Here is a 25,149-nt window from a genome sequence, read left to right on the forward strand (position 1 = left end):
GGGGCTTATGGGCCAAACGCGCCGATTGGCTGCCGATGTTTTTGTTTTCTTTTGTTTCACTGAACTTTATTATTTTACACACAAATCAGATAACATTTACAGCTCAACTTCCACGGAGCCCAAGAAAGATCAGAAAAAACGACCCATGAAGCGTGTTTTCTTTACTTTCATTTTTAAAACCTTTTTTTTCCATGAGACAGTTTGATACATCAACTTAAGTTACCGTATAATGACCATAATAACAGTTAATCATCAGAGTAAACCAACCATGGTAATAATAAGTAAAATAGTTTGTATAATTAGAATAACGTGTTAAGAGTCCACTCCAGACAGTGGCACAAGTACATTCAGTGTTTACCATGTCAATTGTTGCATTCAGATAATGAACGAATTTCGTGTCCTGGTAATAATAGGTATTCGTGATATACAGCAGCCTATCCGGTTAATACTTAATCCGAATCAGACTGCAGCTTAGACACAGAATTGATGTGCCTTGGGTCTATTTTAAACGAATCGCGCCATCTAGTGCGCACAAATATGAGACCATAAGTCATATTTCATGTACCTCAGATAAGCCTTAATTACATTTGCACGCAAATATCCTGCGGGTATGAAAGACGAATAGGACGTCAGTTAAACACTTTTCTATATTTATTCAGTCACAATAAGGCCAGCATCTAAAAACGTCTCACTGTCAGTAGCTAAGTAAAATTCACATGCTAAACAAAGTCTCGATATAAGTTGTAATGCTCGACTCGAGAAGATGCGCATTACACGCGAGTACTCACACTACTTTTGCAAGGAGCATTTATTTGAGCATACACACTTTGAGTTTAATTGTACATAACCCAAGAGTTACCATAGCCTATCAGAAGCAGGAACACAATAGCTTATTATTATTATTATTATTATTAGCATTATAATTATTCCTATACAAACATTCAAACTATTAAAATGTATTAAACAACATGGTATGACGGTCAGTTTCAACAGAGTGAATCAAGAATTTCTTGCTAGCAAAGTTACCAGGCGAAATGCATTTAGAACATTCAAGTTAAAATGATCAATGTTGTCTAAATAATACACCACACATTTCAGGTGTAAACATAAGTTAAGAAAAAATAAATTACTGGCTGTGTTGGCAATCTATCCAGACTCTCAAAGTGCCTGAATTCAGTGACCCCAGTGATCTCCACTGACCCCATGACCTCCACTGACCCTTACTTACAGCCGGTCTAAACCTTGATGTTAATAATGATTCCTATGTGACAGAGCCACAGAAGATTTAGGTCATTGTTTCAGAGTTAAAACACAAAAGCGTGCAGACATGTGCACACATGTCGGAGCGTGTGCATGTCGCCACGGTAACTCCAGAAGTACTGTGCAGAGCAGCAATGCATGTGCCATGTGGTATACAGGCTGCCCATTGGGAACTCAGACACATGCTGTTATAATGGCACCATGGAACTTAATTTAAACTAAATGCACCACTACGTATGAATGTACAACAGCTTGCAAAGGAGATAAAAACTCTTCAGACAGAAAGGATTAAAACTGAAATGAAGCTTTGCTGAGCATATTTCTTTCCTATATACACATGTACAAGCACGCGCGCACACACACACACACACACACACACACACACACACACACACACACACACACACACACTTCCTTTAGGCCGCACAGACGCATTGGTTTCAGTGTCCATGCAAGTTGCTATTCATGGACCATGCAGACCCAGGCCTCAGCCACAGGGCCCCAGACGGAGGCTCTACTTCAGGTTGAAGAAGCCCGATTTGGCCTGGGGAGCCATCAGCATTCTGGCTTGGTTCTTGTGTGTGATATGAATCTGTGGAACAGAAGTATGACATGACTCATCACAGCAGATATGTGGTTCTGCATGGCACACTAAGGCCTGGTGCGGTCTATAATCATGTGAGGGAGTGACTACAACAACCTTCATTAGATATAAATTGCATATAATGCATAAAAACTCTGGGAGCATCACATGCAGCTCCTGTACTTACAACTAGTTATAACAAACATGGCTTCATTTCTCAAAATAAAGACACTGCAAGTCCCTCAAACACTTAAGAAAGCAGTTGTGACTTTAAACAAAGGGATGGAAGGTTACACTGACCGTACACGGAGGCTGCATCCACGGCTCCCCGTCGATCTGCATGGGTAGGGGCTTCTTCGTCCTACGGCAGAGTTAACATTAGAACAGACATGCAAAACAGAGCCATCGAGGCCATTGTCGAAGTGGTGGACCAGAAGATCTGCTATCCATGACAAAAGAGAAGTGGCCTTTCACATGGCCTCACGTGTGAACGAACGCCCCTTTGGTGTATGCGCATGAGGAGAGTGGAGGCTGGCTCACGTGTAGGGCATGAAGACCCCTGGACGTGCCAGGACACGTTTGCTCTTTAAACACACAGAGAGGTGCACCTTCACCTCAGCTTGATTTCTGACGTACATTGCCTCAATCTTGAATCTGATTTCAGGTGCCTTACCACACTAAGGGACTTTTATAACAACTAATACTTCTAATACTAATATAAAAAGTGCAGTCCAAAAGCCTTGGTAAGACACCCCAGCCAGCAGCTGATGACCAAATACACTGCTCTGCTGGACTGTTATTTTGGAGTGTGGTGCGTGTTGTGGCTCGGTCCACCATGCCGCTCACCTGATGGTGATCTGGGAGGTTTTGGCGAGTCGCACGGCACTCTTCAGGCCCGTGTAAATCTGACCCATCTCCATGGCTCCCTCCAATCCCACCAGCTCCACACGCTTGTCACTCATATCTACAGGCACACGCACATTCGTTGTAATTATACAACAGGGGATTGTTATTTACAAATCTAACCACCACTGTAGACACTGAGAACAAACCTGATTGTGAAATGCTATGATGCAACATTCTTTACTGGAAAGTTCTCATTTCTTAAGTACATTGTAAGGGAGTTTTTTTTCTTTTTTATTTTGATTGAGAAACAAGAAATCCTTGAAAGCATTATATTATATTCATGTCTCAAATAGTTGCAGAATGAGAAGTATGACAGGAGCACAACCCAAGCCTTCCAATCAAACCTTGAGGGCTGACTTTTAAGACTTCTGGATCCACGATGACCTCAGGAACATCCTGGCCTGCTCGGTCACCTTTTTTGGCTTCTCCCCATAGGTTCGAGCCACCGTGCATGCTGGGAATGTTGAGAACAGCTATGCCCTCCAGGGACAGGTTGCTAAGGTCCAGCTGAATGCCACAACACTAAACAACACCGGACAGACAGTAGTTGATGCTCTGGCTCTCTGTAAATACTCAGTTTTTGTGTCATATTTTTGAAGATAATAACAGTTAATTACATTTCTGCCTTCCTGGACGTCTGGCATTATGGGTAATTCAGAAACACCTCACCAAAGTGTCGTCCTTACCTCGATGGTGAGGCACTCCTTGAGTTTCTTGCAAGAGGCTGAAATTGTCTCTGTTGTGGCGAACTCAAAGTACCACAATTTGTTCTTCATTCTGAAGAAGGGTATGTAAACATGAATAGAGGGCATTTACACGTGAATAGAGGGTATGTAAACATGAATAGATGGCATTTACACGTGAATAGAGGGTATGTAAACATGAATAGTAGGTCATGTAAAAAAGAAAAGCAGGTCATGTAAAAATGAACAGAAGGGTATGTAAACATTAAAATGGCATTTAAATGTGAATCAAAGAGCATACAAACATTAACCTTTAACCTTTATCTCATGGAGAGATGCAACACATCATGCAGTGCCCACTGTAGGGGCACACTTAGCCTCCCACTGCATCTCAACACGCAAGGCGGGAGTTAACTAAATTACACAACAAGAAAACCTGACAAGTGCTTCTATTGTCCAGTAAGTCTCTGGAGTAAAATATTATTCTGGTAAAATGCAATGACAAAATCACCAGTTGATGTATTAATTTCTTGCAAGTCTTGTGCTTTATACTTTGTAAGTGGGTAGTGAATGAATGGACAGTTTATGAATCATAAATTTTTTAGTAACAACACATAACAGCAACTTGTTTCACGTGGGAAGACATGGATAGAAATAAAAAAGAATGACCTCAGGTACACAACACACCACCCACAATACAACTGAAGAAGAAGACAACATTGCCTATGCAGAGTGGAATGTAAATGCACAGTGTAAGATGATCTCAGCTGACGTGTTGTCCTGAATGGTGTGAAATGAGATGCTCACCTGCTGTTAAACTTCTGTGGATGCTTTTCTCTCATAGTGTGAAACCTGTGAGCAATCGATGCATCCTACAAAGCAGAGATGGAGCAGAGAGATGTTCTCAGTTACAGATAAACACAGATGGAGCAGAGAGATGTTCACTGTTACAGATAAACACAGAGAGGGACCAGAGAGATGTTCTCCGTTACAGATCATTCATATATAGATAGTTCATATGTCCTACAAGCGTATCTGCTAAATCCTTATACGTGATAGAACGTTTCGACTTTTTGCACAGCCACACTCCTGTATGTCTCATTGTTGCTACATGTTGGGGTGTTTACTGGTTATGTATTTTGTAATAATGGTTGTCTGCACTTGTGTTCTTTCCTGATGCACCGTGGCCATGGCACCGTAGCCATGGAGGACTGAGATTCAAGGTTCACTCTGCACTGGAATGACAGCGAGGCCTCTTGACCGTCTGTGGTGGGGTGTGTGTGGTGGCGGCCGGCCCTCACCACTCCGATGGAGAAGTAGTTGTTGATGATCTCGTACGGCACGGGATCCCCCCTCTCCTGACTGTCCTCCAGCTCTACCTCCACTCTCCAGCGGTCCATCAGCACCGGAGTGCTGTACTCTATCTCCTTCAGAATACGGCTCAGGTCCACACCGTCGTAGCCTGCACAGGGGGGTACCAGCCACACACGCTTACTGCACAAGGCTGCATGCAAACAGAAGTACTATAGTTTGGTGTTTTTGGTTATATAACATGCTAGTAAAAAGTACAAGGGAGAGAGATGCCCAGACAGACGTCGAAGTCAGATTGTAAAAGGTTTCCACATTTTAACACAGTACTTCCCAGTTTGTCATAGAAGACCCCTGCATTCTACATTTTAGTCAAATTCATCATATCATTGAAAAATACACAGAGGTACTCCAGGATTAGGGTTGTGAAACACTGAATTAAACCTCAAGTACTAAAATGTGAAATATTTAGTTCATAATCTTGTAATCCCATGTTACAGCCATGTACATTACAGAATGTAACAAGGCACATGCCGAATTGTTTGACCCACTGAGCCAAGATTTCCCTTATAAAGACAATATCAATACAGCAGTGATCACAAGACTTTCAGTGTAACATAATTTATATGATTATAAAATTATATGATCAAGATTATAAGATGTCACACATTTCTATTCGCTCATACGGGCGTAGGGCCAGCATGTAGACTTCGTTACAGCAACGGAAAAACAGACTGAGGAATGAAAACCCACTTTCTTAACTCAATGAACTCAATCAGTTTTTCTCAATGTCGACATATTTTGGGTTTGTTTTCATTGTTCATACCTCCTCCCCATCTTAGACATCGTGCGAGGTCATTTCCTGTGCCAAGAGGAAGTACAGCCACCGGGGGACAGACCGGCAGACCGGCCTTGTCTGCAAGGTGTGGGTGGAGCAAAGGGAAATAAACGGGCAGAAATTATAAGCATATTCACACAACGACACAGAGATTGTTTTTGTTAAAGGATGTTGTACTTCAAACGGGTGCCCAGGGGCTTCAGCTCGTCATGAAAGTAAAATGTCTGGCAATTCAAAAATACCTAGACTATGCCTTAACCCTTTTCCAAGGATGCCTGATTCACACAATGTTTTATTAAATTTTTCCAGATGAATTTGGAATTTTGCATCTAAATATTGATTTTTTAAATATAGATTTACATACTTCTGCATATATGTAATAGATGAAGTTTCCAACAACAGTCGGGCATTTATTCAAGTATTTACAACAGGTCTCGTACAGAGTGCCGCCTAGTGGCCAAAATAAGTAACGGTTCTCCCGCAATACAAGCAAGCCACACTTGAGTGTTATAATAATCCCTATGAAATACTATTAATGAAAAAACACTTAATTCCAACCTATGGCCTCTAGGATCCAGCCCACAGTTCCGTCACCTCCACAAACCAATATTCTGTACTCCTGAAGGTCCCTGAAGAAACACAACCTGGTGAAAGAAAGCAAATGAAAAAGGCAGACATGAGTGATACGGTATAACACACATCTTCCATTCGTTGTTCTAAAAGCAAGAAAAAAAGAAAAACACACAGAGAAACACAAGACTTGGCTGAGATTTGCTCTTTAAATAAAAGCAAAAAAAAAATTTGCTCTTTAAATAAAGCGTCTTTGAGCATTGTGGAAAGCGCTATATAAAAAAAATTTGTTATTATTATTATTATTATTAATAAAGGTAAAATTGTGAATTACTTAATTAATGTTGTGTAAATGAAGAAATGTGTAATTCAGTAAAGGTTCTAGATTCAGTGTGTGTTCGCCTGATGAACCACAAAAGGTAGAGTAGACCAGTGGACAACCAGATCATACCATGGGGGAATAATGATGTGTGGATAATCCAGATACTAATAAAGCATCTCTTCTCAGTTATATGCCCTTTCTGCATAACAGATATTGTCAGGACCAGCACATGATCGCCGTGTGATGCGGTTCACCTGCCACTCATGGCCCCTCCCCTTCGCAACTATTTAAGCTTCCCCCTCACTCTTCCGGGTTGCCAAGTATTGTTGCCATGCCACATACCAAGCGTTCTCTCTGTGTCTCTGCTTTCCCGTGTACCGACGTCTGCTCTCCTCCTAGACCTCGTTCCCCGCCTAGTCCTTCTGTACCTCCTGGCTTCTGTCTCACCGGCGTGACCCTGGACTGTCCTGACCACGATTACTACACTCCTGCACAGCACACCTTGAACGGAGTAACTCACCTGTTTGATAGCTCTGTGATCATTGTTTCAATAAAGACGGCTATTATCAGCACTTGGATCCTTGTCTGCATGATTAATACATTACAGATATATTACTGTTATAATCACCTCATGTTGAAATTTATTTAATTTCTGAAATTCACTGTTATGGAAAACATAACTGAGTTATAATTAATCCCACAACTCTTCAAATCAAATAATGATTTCACATGCTTCCACATATACAAGCATAAGCAGACACTGTTTAATGTAACTTCACATCTTCCAGGCACTGCAAATGTGCTCGATACAATCCAGCACCCTCGGATTTAAGCATCTCCATCAGTCATTAAAATGAGTGTGGTCACGCACGGTGCTGCACAAAGTTCTCATGTGCTTTAGCACTAATGAAACTGCATCCAGAACAGCAGATGGGCTTGTGTGAGGCCAGGTCTCCTGGCTACTAGCAGGCTTTGATGGACACACTGGTTGCCGGATCTGATTACTGAGGTGATGGGGGTTGTGGGTTTTGGGGACGGTCTGGGCCTAGATACGATGTGCCAGAACTCTCATATGTACTCATGACTCTCATATGTTGCCTTCCAGTCAGACAACGTTTAGATTTATCTTAAAGAAATTATGTAAAATGTAAAGTTGCATCCTCGGTTATATCGAAGGCAAGCTGACAATAAAAAAATTAATCAATCAAATGTGCATGTTTTTAGACTAAGACAACAGGTGCTACTCATCAGTCTCTTGTGTAGTCTGTACTGGTAGAGAGTGAGAGAGTTTGACCTTTCCAGTGGTTCCAAACTACCTCTTTTTGAACAAACACTTTCACTCGACGTGTACACAGTTTCATTTCATGCAAAGGCTTCTGCGTGGTCCTGCCACACTGACCCTTCATCTCATATGGTTTGTCAGTATCTGAATACAGAGCTACGTCTGTATAGAGTACTGAATAAACTGAATTAGGCAATGCGACCTTTCACATGCAGAGAAAACTTTGAACATTTACTTTGTTGTGTTGTTTCTTTCATGTCTTTCTCGGATTTAGCTTAATATAAAGTTAAATACAAATCTCAGTGGGGGAAATTCTTACCCTGGTCCTGGTCCACCACTTGATAGGTTGTAAACCTGTCGAGGGTTTAACAAGTACTGGAATTTGCGAAGAACTCTGCAATGGAAAAAGTGATTCAGTGATTCATAATATCTCATTTTATATTGAGGTCCTCTCCATAATATAGTCTTGCCAATAGAATAACACCACCAATGTTCTCAGGTTGTTTATTCTTGGAGCAGGTGCCAAGTATAGTATAGTAAAATGAACTCAGGTGGCATATTAAATTAGTCCAAAAAGTTTGATCTTGTCTGATATTGTGGATTTCCAATCTATGGCAGTGCATTCATATGAATAAAATGGCAATCACCCTTGTAGTTCCCTGCAAAGTGGACCACACATTTTAAGAGAGATGAAAGCTTTCAGTTCAAAGGGAACTTCAAACTGCACATGGAGAAGTGGATAGGGTTTCATAACTATACAGGAAGCTCACACTTTACTGAATGTTATGTCAATATATTACGACGAGTTAAACCTGCTGGACGGTTGATTATCCAAGGGTAACAAATAAATGGAATAACGCCAGAATGTGTGTGTGTGCGCGCGCGCGCAAGTGCCATTAATATTTCATACGTGTTTGTTGAAAACTATCAGTGATGTGGAAGTAACCTGTTCATAAAAGGTGCCAAATTAGCCTGGAAAACTAATTTAGTCTGTTTACTTTGACCCAGTTAGCAAATATTAGTTATCCCGAGGAAAATATTGGCTTTATGCAGCCGTCAAAAGAAATGAAAAAAAACCACAATGTCTTCTGTGTGATGTTGTTGCATGACATTGTGAATGAATGTATTTAATCAGCTGCGCTTCCCAGTGCCCACATTGTTTGATTAGTGTGTAGGGAATAAGGGCACCACAACGGCACTGCACAGTGACTATGAGGAATGGAACGCAGCCCGAGAGATCAGAATCATTTGCCGTATCAGTGCAGCAGCCGAGATGAGGATCATTTTCAAGGCCTCCTCACTTTAGTTTTCTCTGTGTTCAACGTTTTCCCCCTACGCTACTGTCTACTATTTCTGCCTCATACCATTTTGTCATATCCTTGATATATTCACTGCATTTCCTGCATTACCAGTTTCTTAAGTGAACTAATTTTTAATTTCATATAGCAGGTTTTTTTTATATCTGGTGTCAAGATCCATTTTCAAAAAGCAAAATTCACAAGCTGTTGTTTAAAAGTCTCAATACGTTTCTCAGGTTAGACTAGTTTGACATCTCTACACAACAAATTGGATATTCTGACAGGTGCCAAAATTCCTAGAGCAGAATTCACACCCCATTTATTTAACATTATTAAATTAAAATTCAGAATTGTTTACTTTGCATTACATACAACAATCCACGATGCAAATGAATGTCAATATTCACATATGAACATGATATGTAGGCCAATGGAGACCCCTGACTGACAGTCTTAAGCCCATAGCATACCAAGTACTACAGTGATGTTTGGACTTAAAGATATAGTTTTATCTAAAATATTTTCAAAAATATATAGATTATTCCTTTAGAATGATTAATATGGAAGAGTATTCTGGAATTCCAGCAGGCTTGCAGAATTTTATAGCTATATAGCATAAATTATTAATCCAGATTACTGTTTAAATTGACCATTAAAAAGGTGTAAAAAAGATACATGCAAAATGGCCTCACCTCTCACCCTGTTTGCCTCCACTTTTAGGGTTCACAAACACCAGGAGGGGATGAGTGTCACGAATAGGAATGATCTGTGTTAAGACAACAGGCATTCAGTTATACGACTCAGGCTGTGCTGACTCTGGCTAGGAGAGCCCAAAGATTTTGCATTTGTTGATAATAATTGTTGATAATCAACATCTAATTACTTGCAAATTGTATCATTACCAACTGCACACAGCTGAAATCGGTATGATCATACTAATTTATTATTGATTCCATTGTGTACAGCGCTTTGGTCAACTTTGGTTGTGTAAGGTGCTATATAAATAAATGATGATTGATTGATGATTGATAATCCAAAACAAAGAATGAACACTGTATTCCACAGTTAGAGATACTTTATTTCACTGTAAGTAGGCTGAATATCACCGTGGACTGAGAGGTGCAGACAATTTATCTTTCCCGTCATTCAAACTGACATCTGCTTAGAGCTATGAATATGATTCCTCCCCCCAACATTTAATCTGTTACTAAATAAATACTTAAGCAAACAATTGCTGTTCCTTCCAGCCGTGGTAACACACCAAGTGCAGAGTGGCTGTAATCTAGGGGAGTTTGAATGCTGAGAGGTACCTGCAGCACCTGGCCATCAGGTGTAGTGTTGTAATCTAGGGGAGTTTGAATGCTGAGAGGTACCTGCAGCACCTGGCCATCAGGTGTAGTGTTGTAATCTAGGGGAGTTTGAATGCTGAGAGGTACCTGCAGCACCTGGCCATCAGGTGTAGTGTTGTAATCTAGGGGAGTTTGAATGCTGAGAGGTACCTGCAGCACCTGGCCATCAGGTGTAGTGTTGTAATCTAGGGGAGTTTGAATGCTGAGAGGTACCTGCAGCACCTGGCCATCAGGTGTAGTGTTGTAATCTAGGGGAGTTTGAATGCTGAGAGGTACCTGCAGCACCTGGCCATCAGGTGTAGTGTTGTAATCTAGGGGAGTTTGAATGCTGAGAGGTACCTGCAGCACCTGGCCATCAGGTGTAGTGTTGTAATCTAGGGGAGTTTGAATGCTGAGAGGTACCTGCAGCACCTGGCCATCAGGTGTAGTGTTGTGCTCAGAGTCGTCTGCCCCCCCTGAGCAGCCGTTCTTTATGCAGTTTGCCCTCTCCTGAAAACCAGAAGAAGAGCAGTAAGGTAGTATGTAAATGAGATGAATAACAGGAAGTGGTATTAGCAAGACAGAGTAATTCAATACAGTTGTCCATATCATGCTATACGAGTACTACTTCTCTTGTTATTCAAGCAAGTTTTTTTTTCCCTTTCCCACAGCCTTAAAAAAGAACTGACGTCAGCATTACGCATTGAGACCTCCATTAAGTTATACACAGGGGGGCTTCAAACACAGGGCATCCTTATATTATGAGGACATACTTCTGTACCGCTCATATCCCCTAGCTAGTCTACTAAAATTACTTAAGTTTACTGGACACTTTCAGCATGGTGTCTGGATATAAAGTCAACCTCGAGAAACATGAGCTAATACCTATAAATATGGAAACCCAGAAGACTGTCTATAATTCATAGCCTTTTAAAATAAACAGAACATTTAAATACTTAGAATTTGGCTTACACACAAGTTAATAAACTTTTACATTCTTTACAAAGCCATTTTTTGCACAAACAAAACTTCCACTATCATATGGAGATTGGCTAACTATTACAATTGATGCAGTGTCCAGATCTTTGTATTTGTTTCAAATGTCTCCATTTCTTTGAGAAAATCATTTTTTATTTATATAGATAAACCCAATTTTCATGGAATACATAAGGATATATTACACAGACACTGTGTTGGACACATGACAGATTAGCTGCACCCAACTTTCAACATCACTACTATAATATTACTACAATAACATTAGGGTTTCTTTGCAGTATACATATCCCAAAATGTTCAAGTAATCTCTAGGTGGCCGACACTGGAGATGTCTGCCCATCCTGTGACTCGGCCTCTCTGAAGGCATGGCGGCTCACCGAGTTGCCCTCGTCTGAACCCATATACCCGTCTACTCCCCAAAATACAGCTGTGAAACATCTGCTCAAGAGAGCAATTTCACGTAATGGCTTCTCTGCTCATAGCTCAATAATGAAAAATTCCATGTTTGCAACCTCTATTACTGGTTCTGCCTTCAAATGTTGGGCTGGGCAATGATTTACTGCATTAATAAAGACTTGGGCATTGGTGACACATCCTTCAAGCAGTGAAGATAACAGTTCAAGATTCCCCACTCACATTTGCTCAGGTACTTGCAGCTTTACAGTGTTCATCATTAGGCTACACTGAATTCCCATGTCTACCACCCTTATTCCTCCTGGACAAACTACTGAATGTTAATACTCTGTCAAAGATAGTCACAGAGCTTAAGTCATAGAGTTTGCACTGGTCCAAGGCAAGACTAAATAAAGTCTTAACTTAAAGTCTTGAGCAAGGTGGTGACGTGAACCGATGTGTGATACGTATAACATGACAGCAGATACTCTCTCATGTATCATTAGTTTTGTTTCCGGGGATTTCAGGATATCAGTTCAGGACAACTGAAGTATTATAAAATTAAGGAGTGTGCTCTTTCAGCAGGCATGTATTGGTACTGAAACACAAAGGAACCTCCCACCTAGGCTACATTTAAACATTTTGGAAAATGTTTCAAAAAGCTTATGAAAACTGTGACATACTTTTTTGATAATGTTGTTGTTTTATGTCTCTTTTTTTTTTAACAACAAATGGGTTTGGTGGAATAACCCTAGCATTTTTTGCTAATGAGTAGGCTACTGATTGTTTGGGGAGCGGACTCTGAAGAAGCAGAAATCCTTGCAACCCAATTCCTGAAATCCTTTGATTTCAGGAATCCTTAGACGAAGATAAAGAAAGAGGTATGTTTTATTTATCTGGTGTAACACACACTTCTACTTTCTAATATTAAAGGAGATCACTAGCCGGGTGGTTAGATTTGTAGTTTTTAGACATTTAGCTCAGCCTCGTTCATTGAGGACTTGTTCGTCGGTGCCCTCTGGTGGTCTGCAGTGGGAGACCAGGGTCAAGCCTGGCATAAAGCAGCTCTAGCGGTACCTTCATGACAGGGTATACGGCCCATGGTGGTAAAATGTGATCTCTCAGCGGGCCGCAGTTACACTCTGACGGCTTCTGGTTAGCACACTCCCCATGTCGCTGTGAAAAGATGGCCAAAAATAATCAGTCATTGATGAATGCAAACATAGCTTCATTTGTCTTCGGCTGAACTGTGGCCGTATAAAACAGGAAGAGGGAGGGAAGTGCAGTTAGTTCTTTACATTGCTAGACCAAAGTGCTTGGAGCGTTGCACGTTGGCGCGTGTTGACGGCTGCTCTGTGGTTGTGTGTACGACTCCCCCTACAGGTGAAAGGGAAGCAGTGCACTCACCATTGTGTGGCACCACACGCAGCGTTTGCCTGTGAGACCCTGCAGACTCTTAATCTTCTTCTGACACCTGTCACACTTCCCAGAGTCACAGTTCCCACTCACCCAGTCGTGAGATGAAACCTTGGCAAGCGACACACACACACACACACACACACACACACACACACACACACACACACACGAGAGTGTACACTTCATTTGCAAGCTACATGCACCCTGGTGTCACAGGAAGTGGTGGAGTGATGACATGCTGTCGTTTAGTAGGGACACTCCTACTGGGGAAAATGAAAACACACTTCCACCGAGTGCTCAAATTCAACAGGAAGGGCTGCACCGCTCGGGCATCCTCACCCCAGCGTCCTTCTTGGACTTGACGTAGGTGCGGATGCACGGATCCGGGTTCCGGTTGGCACAGCGCCCGTGCACGGTGTACTTACAGCCTGCAGAAGGAGGAGACAGAGATGATCGGGAGGTGAAGTGGGGCGGGGCAGGGTGGGGCATGGGGGTGGGGTTAAGATATCTGGGCAGGGCTACACCCAGGTGGGAGGGGCATGCTTTGGATGGAGGACGGAGGTGGGGGGGGGGGGGGGGGACGTCGGGGTACTGACAGGTGCAACAGAGGCCCTGTTTGCGCAGTCCCAGTAACATGCTCTGGCACACGTTACAATAGACGGGCCGGTTGAAATGCTTCATCCTCCACAGGTGCTGTCCATCCTTGTGGGTCACCTGGGGCAGAAGAGGGGAAGGGTCACAGAGGAAGAGATGCATGACCTTTCCCTCAAAAACGCTCCAATTTGATTCGCTCAGATTATCAGCCTGTGTGTTTCAGACATTCCTTTTGAGGGGTTTATATAACCCCACACAACCGCGGCCATTTTGTGTTTGACCCAGTGCTCAGAGCCTGCGTGGGCATGGCGCAGTTCACAGTGCCGGCTCCCACCACTGCGGGTGTCCAGAAATCAAAGAGCAAGCATGACCCATCGGGCTGGCACACACAAGAGAGCGGTCCACTTCATCCAGAGCCATTCTCAGTCACGTCAAGGGCCATCAACGGCGCTCCATCCATAACGTAGCTATTGTTCGTCCGTATAGGCGTGGGAGAGCTTCAGAGATATGCTGCAACCTGCTTAATTGAGCAGTGGTCTTTTTATAGAAAGCAGACCGTTACTTGTGTGACTCAGACAGAGCTCAGGTCCAGGCCAGACGGCCGGGGACAGATTATGAAACTGAAATCACAAAAATAAACTAGGCAACCCTGAGAGACTCATGCAGGGCCGTAACCCTCACCCTGCAACGCCCCCCCCCCCCCCCCCCCCCCCCCCCCCCAACCAAACTGTGATGGAAATAGACCAAGGGGAAGTCCTTACACTTGATATGCGGTTTAACAACGTTTTGATGCCAAGATCTCGCACACGTCACACATACATCTCGCACACATCCAAACAAACACTTCACATCCACACGTTCAAGCAGAAAAACAAAAAGTGACTCATTCACATTGTAAAGGCCAATACCACTTACACCTACAGCTCAGTTCTCCAGTGTTCTCACAGCTGCATAAGCTCTCAAGGGATTCAGGCTCGTTCAGCACATACATAGTATCGCCTTAGCAAATAACGTGCAGATATAGTTTAGGTTTTACTTGAACTCTAGGTAACACAATGTCACCTGGACACGCAGAACCACGTCTGTAGAGACAATACTTCTTAATTTTTCTAAGTGAGTCAATGAATCAATGCTAATAGACAACAAGCAGTACAGTGAACATTAGCTCAAAGTCAGGCACTGAGTCTGAGTGAAGACAGATACTACTGTTTCTGTTCTGCCTGTGGATGTGTCCCAACACCAAGTGTGCATGAGTGCGCATGTGGTCTGGACTGGGCAGAACACGGTCCTGTATCGTCCCGTAGGACGTGGTCCCGTATCGTCCCGTACCGTGCACGACGCTCTGGCTCCATGCTATTTCAGTCCTGCAGACTGAAAGCACGGCTTTGCCCCGCTCAAGTTTCAGGAGAGGATGTGAGGAGTGTGTCTCTCACTTAACTCACATGGCACTGGAGTGAAACACCATGTTTCATAGATAAATAAATAAAGAGAATGAAAAGTGGGTTGTATATTAAACTAGAGCGAAATATGTTCCCCTTCTCTAATGGATTAGTGTGTGTGTGTGTGTGTGTGTGTGTGTGTGTGTTTTACCTTCAGTCCCAGTAAAACCAGCAGAGGAACGTTGTTCATCCCTCCTTCCACCCACTCGTCCAACGAGACAGTTCCACTGCTGTCTGCGTCAATTGCTGTCATCATGTCCTTTAGCACCTGGCAAACAGAGGGAAAATGTAAGCATGGTGAGTTTGTGTGTGTTTACAGGTTACACACTGCCTTTTACCATCATGATGGTAATTATTATTTAAGGTTGAAAGATTTTACAGATGGAAGTGGAAAAAGGCCCCGACTAATATTTAACAGAAACTGTCCTACATAAATAAAAGTCTTCTATCGTTAAGCTGTAGTCAGGTGTTATTCCTTTAATGAGAACAGACACATTCTTCATCATTTTCTCCTAGCCAGGCTCTCCCCACCCTGACCACACTCCATCCTCGTGGCCAGACAGGATGCTGAAGGAACCTCCTTCATAACAACAAGAACATGAGAGCGTGAAGGAGAACCCACAGGTCGGAGTTCGGACACGTCCCAGCCCAGGTAGTCCGCTGCATGCATCATTTGGGCAATAATCCGGTCCACTTCCTATCGCCAGGACAAAAGGAGATTTTACGAAGCGGATTAACAGTTTGTCCTCATTATTTATAACCATACGATTGTCACAGTTTGTCATGGACTGGTTAACGTACCTTCTGTACTGATTTTCTATCTAACAAGCAATTCTAACCTCATAAAGCTATCAAGCCTTTTAGCAGTTTCAGATATTACCCCACTAAGAAACCTAAAACTGAACTCACCGAACTGTCCAGAACTCCGTTGCCATCTCGGTCATAAAGTCTGAAGGCAACTGTGGGATGAGAGATGTGATTTACCTCTTTGCCCTACGTTCCCACGGGCTTATAGAAAGAAGGCCATGTTAAAATGAGTTCGGACTCACACTCGAGTTTGTCTCTGGGCTGCCCGTCCTCCAGGAGAGAGAAATAGCAGGACACGTCCTTCAGACACACCTCCCCTTAGATATGGGACAGAACAGGGGTGAGAAGCGGGTTGGCTGCCGAGGGCCTCGATGCCTGAGAGGGAGGGACGACTCACGGGCCTGGGGGGACGTCTGGAACGACCTGAACAAGCGCTGGCAGAGGTCGGCCGGAAACTCCTCCACTTCCAGATACGTCTTCAGGAAGAGACGGAAACCGTCCTCATCGATGCACTGAGGACGAGACACGGGGGTCGATTGGTAATGAAGCAACAAGTGATCTTTCTGTTCTAAACACACACACACACACACACACACACACACACACACGCTGTCTCTCATGTGGTCACTTAGCTATGCTACCTTGCTGATATGCAACCCACTGGTGTCATGTTGTGGGTTTTACAGGATACAGAGCATGTCAGCTTGTTATTATGTCAATAGCCGGCCATTTTGAAGCTTCTGATGGACGAGAAAGTGCCATTAAACAGGACACACGAAGTCCCAGGGGAAGGCAAGTGCGTGCTCCCACAGGGCCTGTGCCACAAACCCAAACCCAGTTCTCTCTCTCGGCACGCCACATTATAGCCGTCCTCTTTCTGTGAGACACAGTCAAACTTTAAAGCCCTCAGGACACCTGGGCTGCTTTGCTAAAGAAGTGGAAAGCTGTGACGCATGCTACAACATGCCCTGACACACACCTGACCTCCTGACCCCTGCCACACACACACTCACACACACACACACACAACCCACATGTGAGCTCAGGTGCTGCACAGATCACACTTTATCTCAGCTCTGTCCACCTCAACTGTAAAGCATTTAAACGAGAGAAAGTCAAATTTTGTGGAGTCAGATGAAACCCTAGCTGAGTGTGTGGAGTGTGTGTGTTCCAACAGCAGCCCCCCTGTAAAAAGCTCGTTTTTCTGTCAGTGATGTACTGGTGAGGATGAAGCATGAAGACATTTGCAGAAGGCAGCAGGCGTGTGGCATGCGTGCGGTCACAGGGCAGGGCAGAGTGCAGACAGGAGTGCCAGGCAGGGCAGGAGGGGCAGCTGGTGTTGTGTGAAACGCTCGACATTGTCAGCTCACACTCTCACCTCCCCGTGCCTGTGCTGGGCCAGACGGCCATCTGCATCGAATTCCCTTAGCACATCTTTCACCTTCAAACTGCAGTCTGTGCACACACATATAAAAACAGAGAGAGAGACAGAGAGAGAGAGAGAGAGAGAGAGAGAGAGAGAGAGAGAGAGAGAGAGAGAGAGAGAGAGAGAGAGAGAGAGAGAGAAAGAGAGTTTGAGATTCAAATAAGCTTCAAAACTGACATGCAGCATTCAGAAAATTCCAGGCAGCCCCCTCCACACACACACACACACACACACACACACGTTGGTGCGGTGTGACGGGAGATGAGAGTAGAGTGAGAGTATCCTGCAGGCCCATAAGCAGCGTGTGGGTGTCTCCATACTCACAGTCGATATACTGCTGCAGCTGGATAAAGTCAACAGAACTCAGCTCCCTCCCCTCCGGCTCCACAGGGGCCGACATCACGCCCGCGTCCTCGGGACCTCACTACCACGCCAGAGAGAGAGAGAGACCGACCTGAGGAAGACAGCAGGCAGGAATGTGTCACAGGCACACTTGAATAGTATATCGCCATCTGAAACCATCTTGCTAACACTACGCCTGGCCCGAGACATACAGCAGTGAAACTCATAGCAAAGTGCACGTACATTAGAGGTTCTCATATGTAAAATGACTGGCAGCTTGGCTGCCATTTGCAAATGAAAGACATGCGATGACGCTGCAAATTGAATGATTGGTCAGACATCAGAAAATGCAAATCCCAGCATGAGCCGGCCCCTTTCACGTTACTCGCCGACAGGAAAAGCAAAGCAAAAGCAAACGGCGAATGAGCACGAACCGGAGCAGCAGTGCAGTGTGGGTCTGTCATCAGTCTCAGTGGGAGTTGGTGTAGGGTTAATAATGATAATGTCTGAGAATGCAGATATGCACATATTTCTAAAAGTACGTGTGGGTGCCAACCAGAGCCATTCAGTTATGAAGTTGATGGGAAACGGCCGTGCTGTGTGGGTCTGTGCACAGAATGAGGATATGGACTACAGGCTTGGTGGTCACACCGAGACTCGCACTATGTGTTCTGCAGACTGGGTATTTGCACGTGTGTGTGTGTGTGTGTGTGTGTGTGTGTATGTGTGTGTGAGAGTGTCAGGGTCTCATCTGTGATGGGAAGTGGATCAGTCTAGCGATGATAAGAGATCTGGCTCCCAGGACAGCTTAGGGACACGACAGGACGACAGCACGCACGACAGGACGACAGCACGCACGACAGGACGACAGCATGCTAAAGATTCACTTGTTGGGTATTCCTCCAAGGAACTTCAAGAGAAGCAGCTGGTACCGAATGGCCACTGAAATGGGTGACCCAATTGAGCTCAACGCCAGCCTCTTCCTCTCCTTAGACCTCTCCTGCTGCTTCTACAGACAAACCAGCAACCTTCTAAAAAGAACCCGTTTAATAAATTTAACAGACACTTCAAGATCGACTTTAGCAGCTCGGTGGAGCCCGAAACCAGGACACCTTATTTATTTTGATCAGCAGCGAGAACGAGGCCAGCATTCTCGCGCTCATCTCACAGGTAGCTGGTGTAGTCGGTGTAGCGAGCGTGGTGCGGTTTCAGCCTCCACCCGACGCAGCACAGCAGACTGCTGGAAAGTCAGGAGCGAACGCCCACGCGGAGCATGTCACAGAAACTAACAAAGGGTCACAGCGGCCCCACTTAATTCCCTCAAAAGGTTAGCCTGGTTGCCTAGGAGCTTTGTATGTGTGGCCTGTTCCACCGAATTGCAAAGGGGGGAGGGGGGGGGGGGGGTGCAGAACTTCTGACTCAACCCCCCCCCCCCCCCCCCCCCCCAACCACCACCACCACCATGCAGCAGGGAGGGGGGCCGGGATGGGCATTCGAATAGGGGTGGAATTAGCACGGGACAGGGAGGGGGTGATGGCTTTGTCTTATCAGACAGGTCAAAAGATGCAGGGCTATGCATGTCGTGAATGTCTCAAGAAGTTTTGCAATGCACACAAGTAACACTTCTATTTATATGCTACTGGAAACTAAAAGGCGCGCCTCGTGCCAAACACAGTTCGGCAGAACGTCTTTCACTCGAACATCTGAATAAGCAAATGGTGAAAAACAGGGGCTATTTACAAAGACTGTGGGCTTAGCAGAAAGAGGGAACTTTGGTTTGACATTTCCTGAAGGTCTTACTCGTTTTACGCTTGTTGAAGTGATCTGCTGACTGGTGTGAGTGACAGATGAGGGTTGTCAGTCTGCCTGCCTGCCTGGTCTGTCTGCTAACGTCTTTCTCTCTCTATCTCTCTCTGGGAGAGCCCCTCTCTCCCTCTGTCATTTGGCCCTAATTATTATTTATCGGATTCTGATGTAGGTCCCTGCTCACAGTCATGGTGAAAAACTTCACACTAAACTTACTAAACCCAGTGAGATTGTGGGTAGACAGTCCACTCTGAAGACGTCAGTACATTTTAAACAAGCTTTTTTAGAAGTCCCACATTACACGGACTGCTCTAGTCTGCGTTGTGTGTTCCTGTGCCAGCACAGCCGAAGGAAACCTCCATATCTGCGTGCTCCGTCACAATCACACCGGCTCCCACGGCTTGTGGACGCAATTTATATTATGTGCACGAACATTCATGAATGTTAATGTACGAATTTGCATCAGCAGACCCACCGAGTGTGCGTGCGCCTCTACTCTGTTCGCCGCGCTTTACGTCGAGATCTCTCCCCCCTTTGGAAGCGCTCCCATGTGAAATTTCACAGCGACCCGAATGTGCGTGTGGGAGAGAACGCTGTGACACTCTCAACTGTCTCCTCTGCAGGAGCGTAAGGCACAAGATGTTGCAGTCGGCAGAAGGGAAATGTGATCAGTGCAGTGGAAATGTCAGTGATCGCGCGCGCGGGGGTGTACCGCTGTAGTGGTTAGCTTCAGGCTTAAAGGGTGGAGGTTCCCTTCGCGCGTTTCTAGCACTATATTAAGAAAGGCAGGTTGGGGTAAAACGTTACTACATATCAACACGGTCTCGTGAGAACTATTGACCAATACACTGAACGCTTGCACTCCCTTCCTGATGGAATCTCTACAGCAATTGCTCCATTCAACACACCCGATCAAGTGAAGTAGAGAACTTCGCTCTCTGGAGATATCACATCTTCAATGTCCATAGGTTTGAGAAGATATCTACTGTTTGTCTTGGTGCAGGAGAGAACTCACAGTTCTTTTACAAGGCCTTTGGTCAAAGGTGCAGTCCTACCCTTAGCTCTTAATACCACCACCACCACCACCCCCATCCCTGCCTGCCCTTCATATCTTAACTGGTGTTTGCTCAGACTTGTCTGAGGACAACCCACCCACACAATGTGAGCAAAGCAAAACTCCCTCCTTATTAACTTTTTGAGATAATCTGCACAGCTGAGCTAGTGTTGCCTCACTGTTGGGTTGTTTATCACATTTTCTATGTCAAATCAAATGAAGCCTGGCGTGATTCAGTGAGGGAACACTCGGGTTACATCTGCGTCGGTACCGAGACAGAGAGACAAGACTGGTCACTATGGAAAGAGTTTCCTCCACCAGCTGGGCTTCGTCAGAGCGTTGCCAAGGGTGACTGACAGCAAGGAATGGGGGGGGGAGAGACAGAGACAGAAAGGCTAATGGGTCTTCCCCCAGCTTCCACCCACGTTCAGCTCACATGGCCTTCAAGACGTCTCATTTGCATTTCACCTGCACATACAGGCATGATTCATCCGTCTGAACGAGGGGATACACTGTGGTTATAAAGGAGTACTTTGCTTTAGAGACTCTGTGCGTTTGTGCACGTACCTGAGCATGGATGTGACTTTTGATCATGGATAATTGTTTTTTTTGTAACATGCACCATAGAAATGTATATCGTTACTGTACTTTTTAATTAGATAAAGTCTTCAAATGTTTTTATAGTGTAGTTTTATCTGGCTACATAAAGAGAAGTGTCCAACCAGACAAGCAGCGAAAACCGTCAAACGTTCACCGAATCCTGCAACAGCTGCAGTGAATCATCGCTCGTCCAACGCCTTGTGTTTGTTCGCTGCGCCAAGACTGCGTTTTTGTTAAAAACAGGCAGTTTCAGCTTGACGGGAGGAAACCCGTTCAAAGTCATAAAAGAACCACAAACACGCCTGGACTTGCAAGTGTGCTGCGCGCGATCACCCCACACATCACGCCTGTCTGTCTTCTTCATGGCTGTGAGACTCGTCGGCAGAGAAGCGCCCTGTGGCCACAGCAGCGCCGGTGTCACGCTCAGATCCGCCATCGGAAGCCTGCAAAGCTGAGGGCTGCGGCGTGCTAGCTTCCCTCCTACGTGCTGCAGGAGCAGGAGCTCAGAAGCTCACCGTTCCGCCCACATCGGGAGGGAGATCATCCCGGCAACACACTTACCCCCCTCTCAAAGCAGGCCGACTGCCCTCTGCCCGGTTCGACGATGCTTATGGTTCAAAACGTTCACTATAATAGTGATTAAATACAACTTAATACAGAAGAGTACTAACAACTCTTTCTGTGTTCTGACCAATTTACAGCATCATGGTCACATGCAACACAAAGGCAGATAGTCCTACAAACAACACAGCAGTTCGTTCCTCTGTGCGGGGGGGCGGGGGGGGGGGGGGGGGGGGGCGGCAGTCCACCCATACACAGGCCTGTCCAAAAGTAAATGGAAATGACACATTTTTGCCTCTGCATTCCAGCTCAATATCTTTGACATAGGCCAATGAATATGACTACGGACGTTACACATCAGCTTATATAAGGTTTCGCAGACCTTTTTATAGACCGAGATGTTACAAAATCTTTAAATGAAAAGATCATGTTTATTGCTTGAATGCAGGCGGTGACTGTCTGCCAGACTCTGCCAGAGACACCAGCATGAACCGGGTGTCTTCCTGCAACACGGGGCAGGCGTGTAATGAGGCTTACGAGTGGTTTGCATGCTGTGATAAACCCACTGAGATCTTCCTGGTATGCTGTACACTTTACGTTTATCTTTTATACATGTAAAATGTTCTTAATTGATAATAAATCTGACTGTATTTGCAGTCACCGAGGCCTACCTTAAATTAAATTTACATTTAGACAGATATATAGATCTGCCTCTGTGTTATTATTTTGGCTTGTGTACAACACACATTTCGTTGTACACACTCAAAGGATTGTCGAACTGTTGTTTCAAACATAGCCTACATCCAGAACGCTGCATGTTAGTACACAGCACACAACATTAGTCACTGTAACCATCAAATAAAAGGGCAAAATAAAGCAGAAAACAAACAGTGAAGGAAAACGGAAACGAGATATATCGGCTGATCGCCATGACAATGTGCTACACTGTATTTATTAAATGATGTCATGATTAAAAAGGCTTTTAGACAAGCCTTCAAGATTACTTCATCAACATATTACATTTTTCAAATGAGCGTAATAATAGTGGTCAATTGTACTGTAATTGAGCTCTGAACAAAATACTGATTAGACCTTTAAAAGCACTGATTAGAGACAGCACCGCAGCTGTGGTGGGGCTGTGGGGATTTAAGCAATGATTAGAGGCAGATTTAAGGAGTCTTGGGGGGCTGCTAAATCCAGACTCACTACTCCCATGTTAGAAATATAATAGGATCACATGCAGCCTCAAGCAAGTGGGAAGGATCTCTGGGACTGATTATTGTCCCAAATAAGGTCTGATTTTCCACTGGGCCTTTTTAGGGAAACGTGACTGGATTGGTCAAGACCTCCATAGTTTAGGAAACTAGGAAACGTTATTTTTGAATATGGTTTTCTATTCCAGTGAGTATATTACTCACTGAGTAATATACGAAGAATGTACCATGCAGGAGCAGGTACTCGCTCATAATCGATAACCCGCGAGTCTGGGACTTCGTCAGAGACTCAGAACTCTTGTTATCATTAAACATTGTCATGCGAGGTAAATGTCCTAGATGTGGTCAAAAGATCTCGGAGATCTTTCCAGAGATTTAAAACGTGGAGGAGAAGAGCATGAAGATGTTAAATGACGTTAAAAATGTTAAATGAGCATAAAGATGTAAAAATTTGACGCACACCAGGCTATCTAATAAGATGACTCAAATGACAGCTATTAATAAAAACAACACGTACACGAACTTTGTGAGGTAACTGGTTAAAAAGTATCAAAGCAGGCGGAGAACTTTAGAACTTTTACTGCACTTGCAGATTAGATGATTCACCCGTACAGCAGTTCTGGAAAATAAACACGCTCAATAAAAATAGCACAGTCCACAGTCTATAGCCTACATATATTTGACTGACAGGTCTTAACACAGTGCCCAGTGCAATTCTACCATCTCCTTCGATAGCAACGATCTGAAATGTTTAATTTCTTTTAGATTGAGCTTGTTACCCTTGCACTGACAGCACTGATATTCCTATTGGTACCAGTACCAAACTACACAGAAATCATTGGTAAATTTCATGTACAGGTATAAAGCTAAAACCTTCGGGTTTCCCCTGAACGGTGTGCAATGTAACCACGCAGTGCCGATTAAATCTCCTGCACGGCGTGTTTGGATGTTCACGATCTGGGCCACGTTAACAGGTTAACACAAACGAAAGCACTCCTGAACCCAACTGTGTGTAGCTCCCCACAAACTGCTCTTCACAAAAGGTTTACGTGAATTTCACGACACGGGCGGGTAGACTACACTAACCCCGTGTAGATGTATCTGCAGGGTTAGAATTGATATAACCAAAATAATCTCTTCCTACCACGAAAAACAACATAAAAACAGAACAGCTGTAAACATAGTAAATCCGCGACGTATACGTGATCTACTTCATAAATTGGTATTATATCAGAAGTGCTAACATGATGGGGTAAGCTACATTAAATAACTTTAGGAAACACGAATTTTAAAACCCTTACTTTATAAGCTGACCTGGAAATGTCAGCTCGTCCAGCACGAATGAATCCGAAAACGAAGCTCCGCGTTTGGTGGCTCGTCGACACACACACCTTAAAACTGGAGCGTAAAACACCACAGAACCGACCCAAACGTTTACCTTGAGTCCTCGGTTCGCCCGGTCTCGTCGTCTGAGGGATGCCGAGACGGCTTGATAAAGGTCTGCATAAACGACAAGAAGTTAGTTCGCCGACGAAGGACAAGTTCAAAGCGACGAATGCGGCGAGCGTGAGGAAAGGTTCAGTTGAAGTGTGTGCAGAATGGCGTAAAGAACATGTCAAAACCGCCCAGCTGACACTCCCAAGTCAAAGCACCGCCTTGAAAACTCGGCGAAGCGCACTTGGGTCAGTGTGAGTGTTGAACACACGTCTGCCCAACAACACCCACACGCAAGTATCGCTCATCAGTGTTATCATAGCATCATCATATCATATCTCTCCAAAGAAAATCTCATTTTCACATTTCTGAGTTTCTCAGATTCTCAAGAATTACTATTCTGTGACTAGACACTCGAACCATCCGTTAAAAGTCTTATCTGTGAATAAATTAAACTTTCTGGACGTCCCTTAAATATAAAAAGCAGTACAAACTAGGTTATATGGGTTATGGCATATATTATGCCTATTTAACACAACAACAAAAAAACACCGCCTATATGATAAGTCGATAGACCTTTATCAAACAACGCGTAGCCTGAAATACCTTCTGCATAAGAATTTATATATTCACTATTATATACAACTAATCACAATTTATGTTGTAGATCCCGAGGAAAAGAA

General features: G+C 44.2%; 1 protein-coding gene across 2 annotated transcripts; it reads right to left on the bottom strand.

The window, feature by feature from the left end:
* Window positions 1-790: 790 nt before the first annotated feature.
* Window positions 791-24,699, bottom strand: dgkaa (diacylglycerol kinase, alpha a). Of its 2 annotated transcripts, none has more exons than XM_077018718.1 (24): window positions 24,471-24,699; window positions 17,780-17,909; window positions 17,408-17,484; window positions 16,427-16,541; window positions 16,272-16,346; window positions 16,132-16,181; window positions 15,845-15,919; window positions 15,374-15,490; window positions 13,786-13,903; window positions 13,529-13,617; window positions 13,178-13,297; window positions 12,848-12,946; window positions 10,802-10,888; window positions 9,743-9,816; window positions 8,072-8,146; window positions 6,137-6,222; window positions 5,567-5,656; window positions 4,734-4,894; window positions 4,240-4,304; window positions 3,436-3,526; window positions 3,094-3,271; window positions 2,690-2,807; window positions 2,144-2,204; window positions 791-1,852 (listed from the first exon to the last, which is right to left on the bottom strand). In XM_077018718.1, exons 2-24 carry the CDS (start codon window positions 17,853-17,855, stop codon window positions 1,775-1,777), a joined length of 2,175 nt encoding a protein of 724 aa, XP_076874833.1. In that variant the 5' UTR covers window positions 17,856-17,909; window positions 24,471-24,699; the 3' UTR covers window positions 791-1,774. The 2 variants fall into 2 exon arrangements, with proteins under 2 accessions (XP_076874833.1, XP_076874834.1); XM_077018719.1 differs by lacking the exon at window positions 24,471-24,699 and adding an exon at window positions 24,334-24,461.
* Between the last annotated feature and the right edge of the window lie 450 nt (window positions 24,700-25,149).

Source organism: Brachyhypopomus gauderio, chromosome 10, assembly GCF_052324685.1.
Source record: "Brachyhypopomus gauderio isolate BG-103 chromosome 10, BGAUD_0.2, whole genome shotgun sequence".
Lineage (NCBI taxonomy): Eukaryota > Metazoa > Chordata > Actinopteri > Gymnotiformes > Hypopomidae > Brachyhypopomus > Brachyhypopomus gauderio.

Coding starts and splice junctions, on each gene's coding strand:
- dgkaa (XM_077018718.1), bottom strand. CDS start 17,855: ATGTCGGCCCCTGTGGAGCCGGAGGGGAGGGAGCTGAGTTCTGTTGAC. Junction 16,182..16,271: donor GCCCAGAGACAAACTCGAGT/GTGAGTCCGAAC, acceptor CTCATCCCACAG/TTGCCTTCAGACTTTATGAC. Junction 2,205..2,689: donor ACCTCCCAGATCACCATCAG/GTGAGCGGCATG, acceptor ACTCTGCCGTAG/GACGAAGAAGCCCCTACCCA.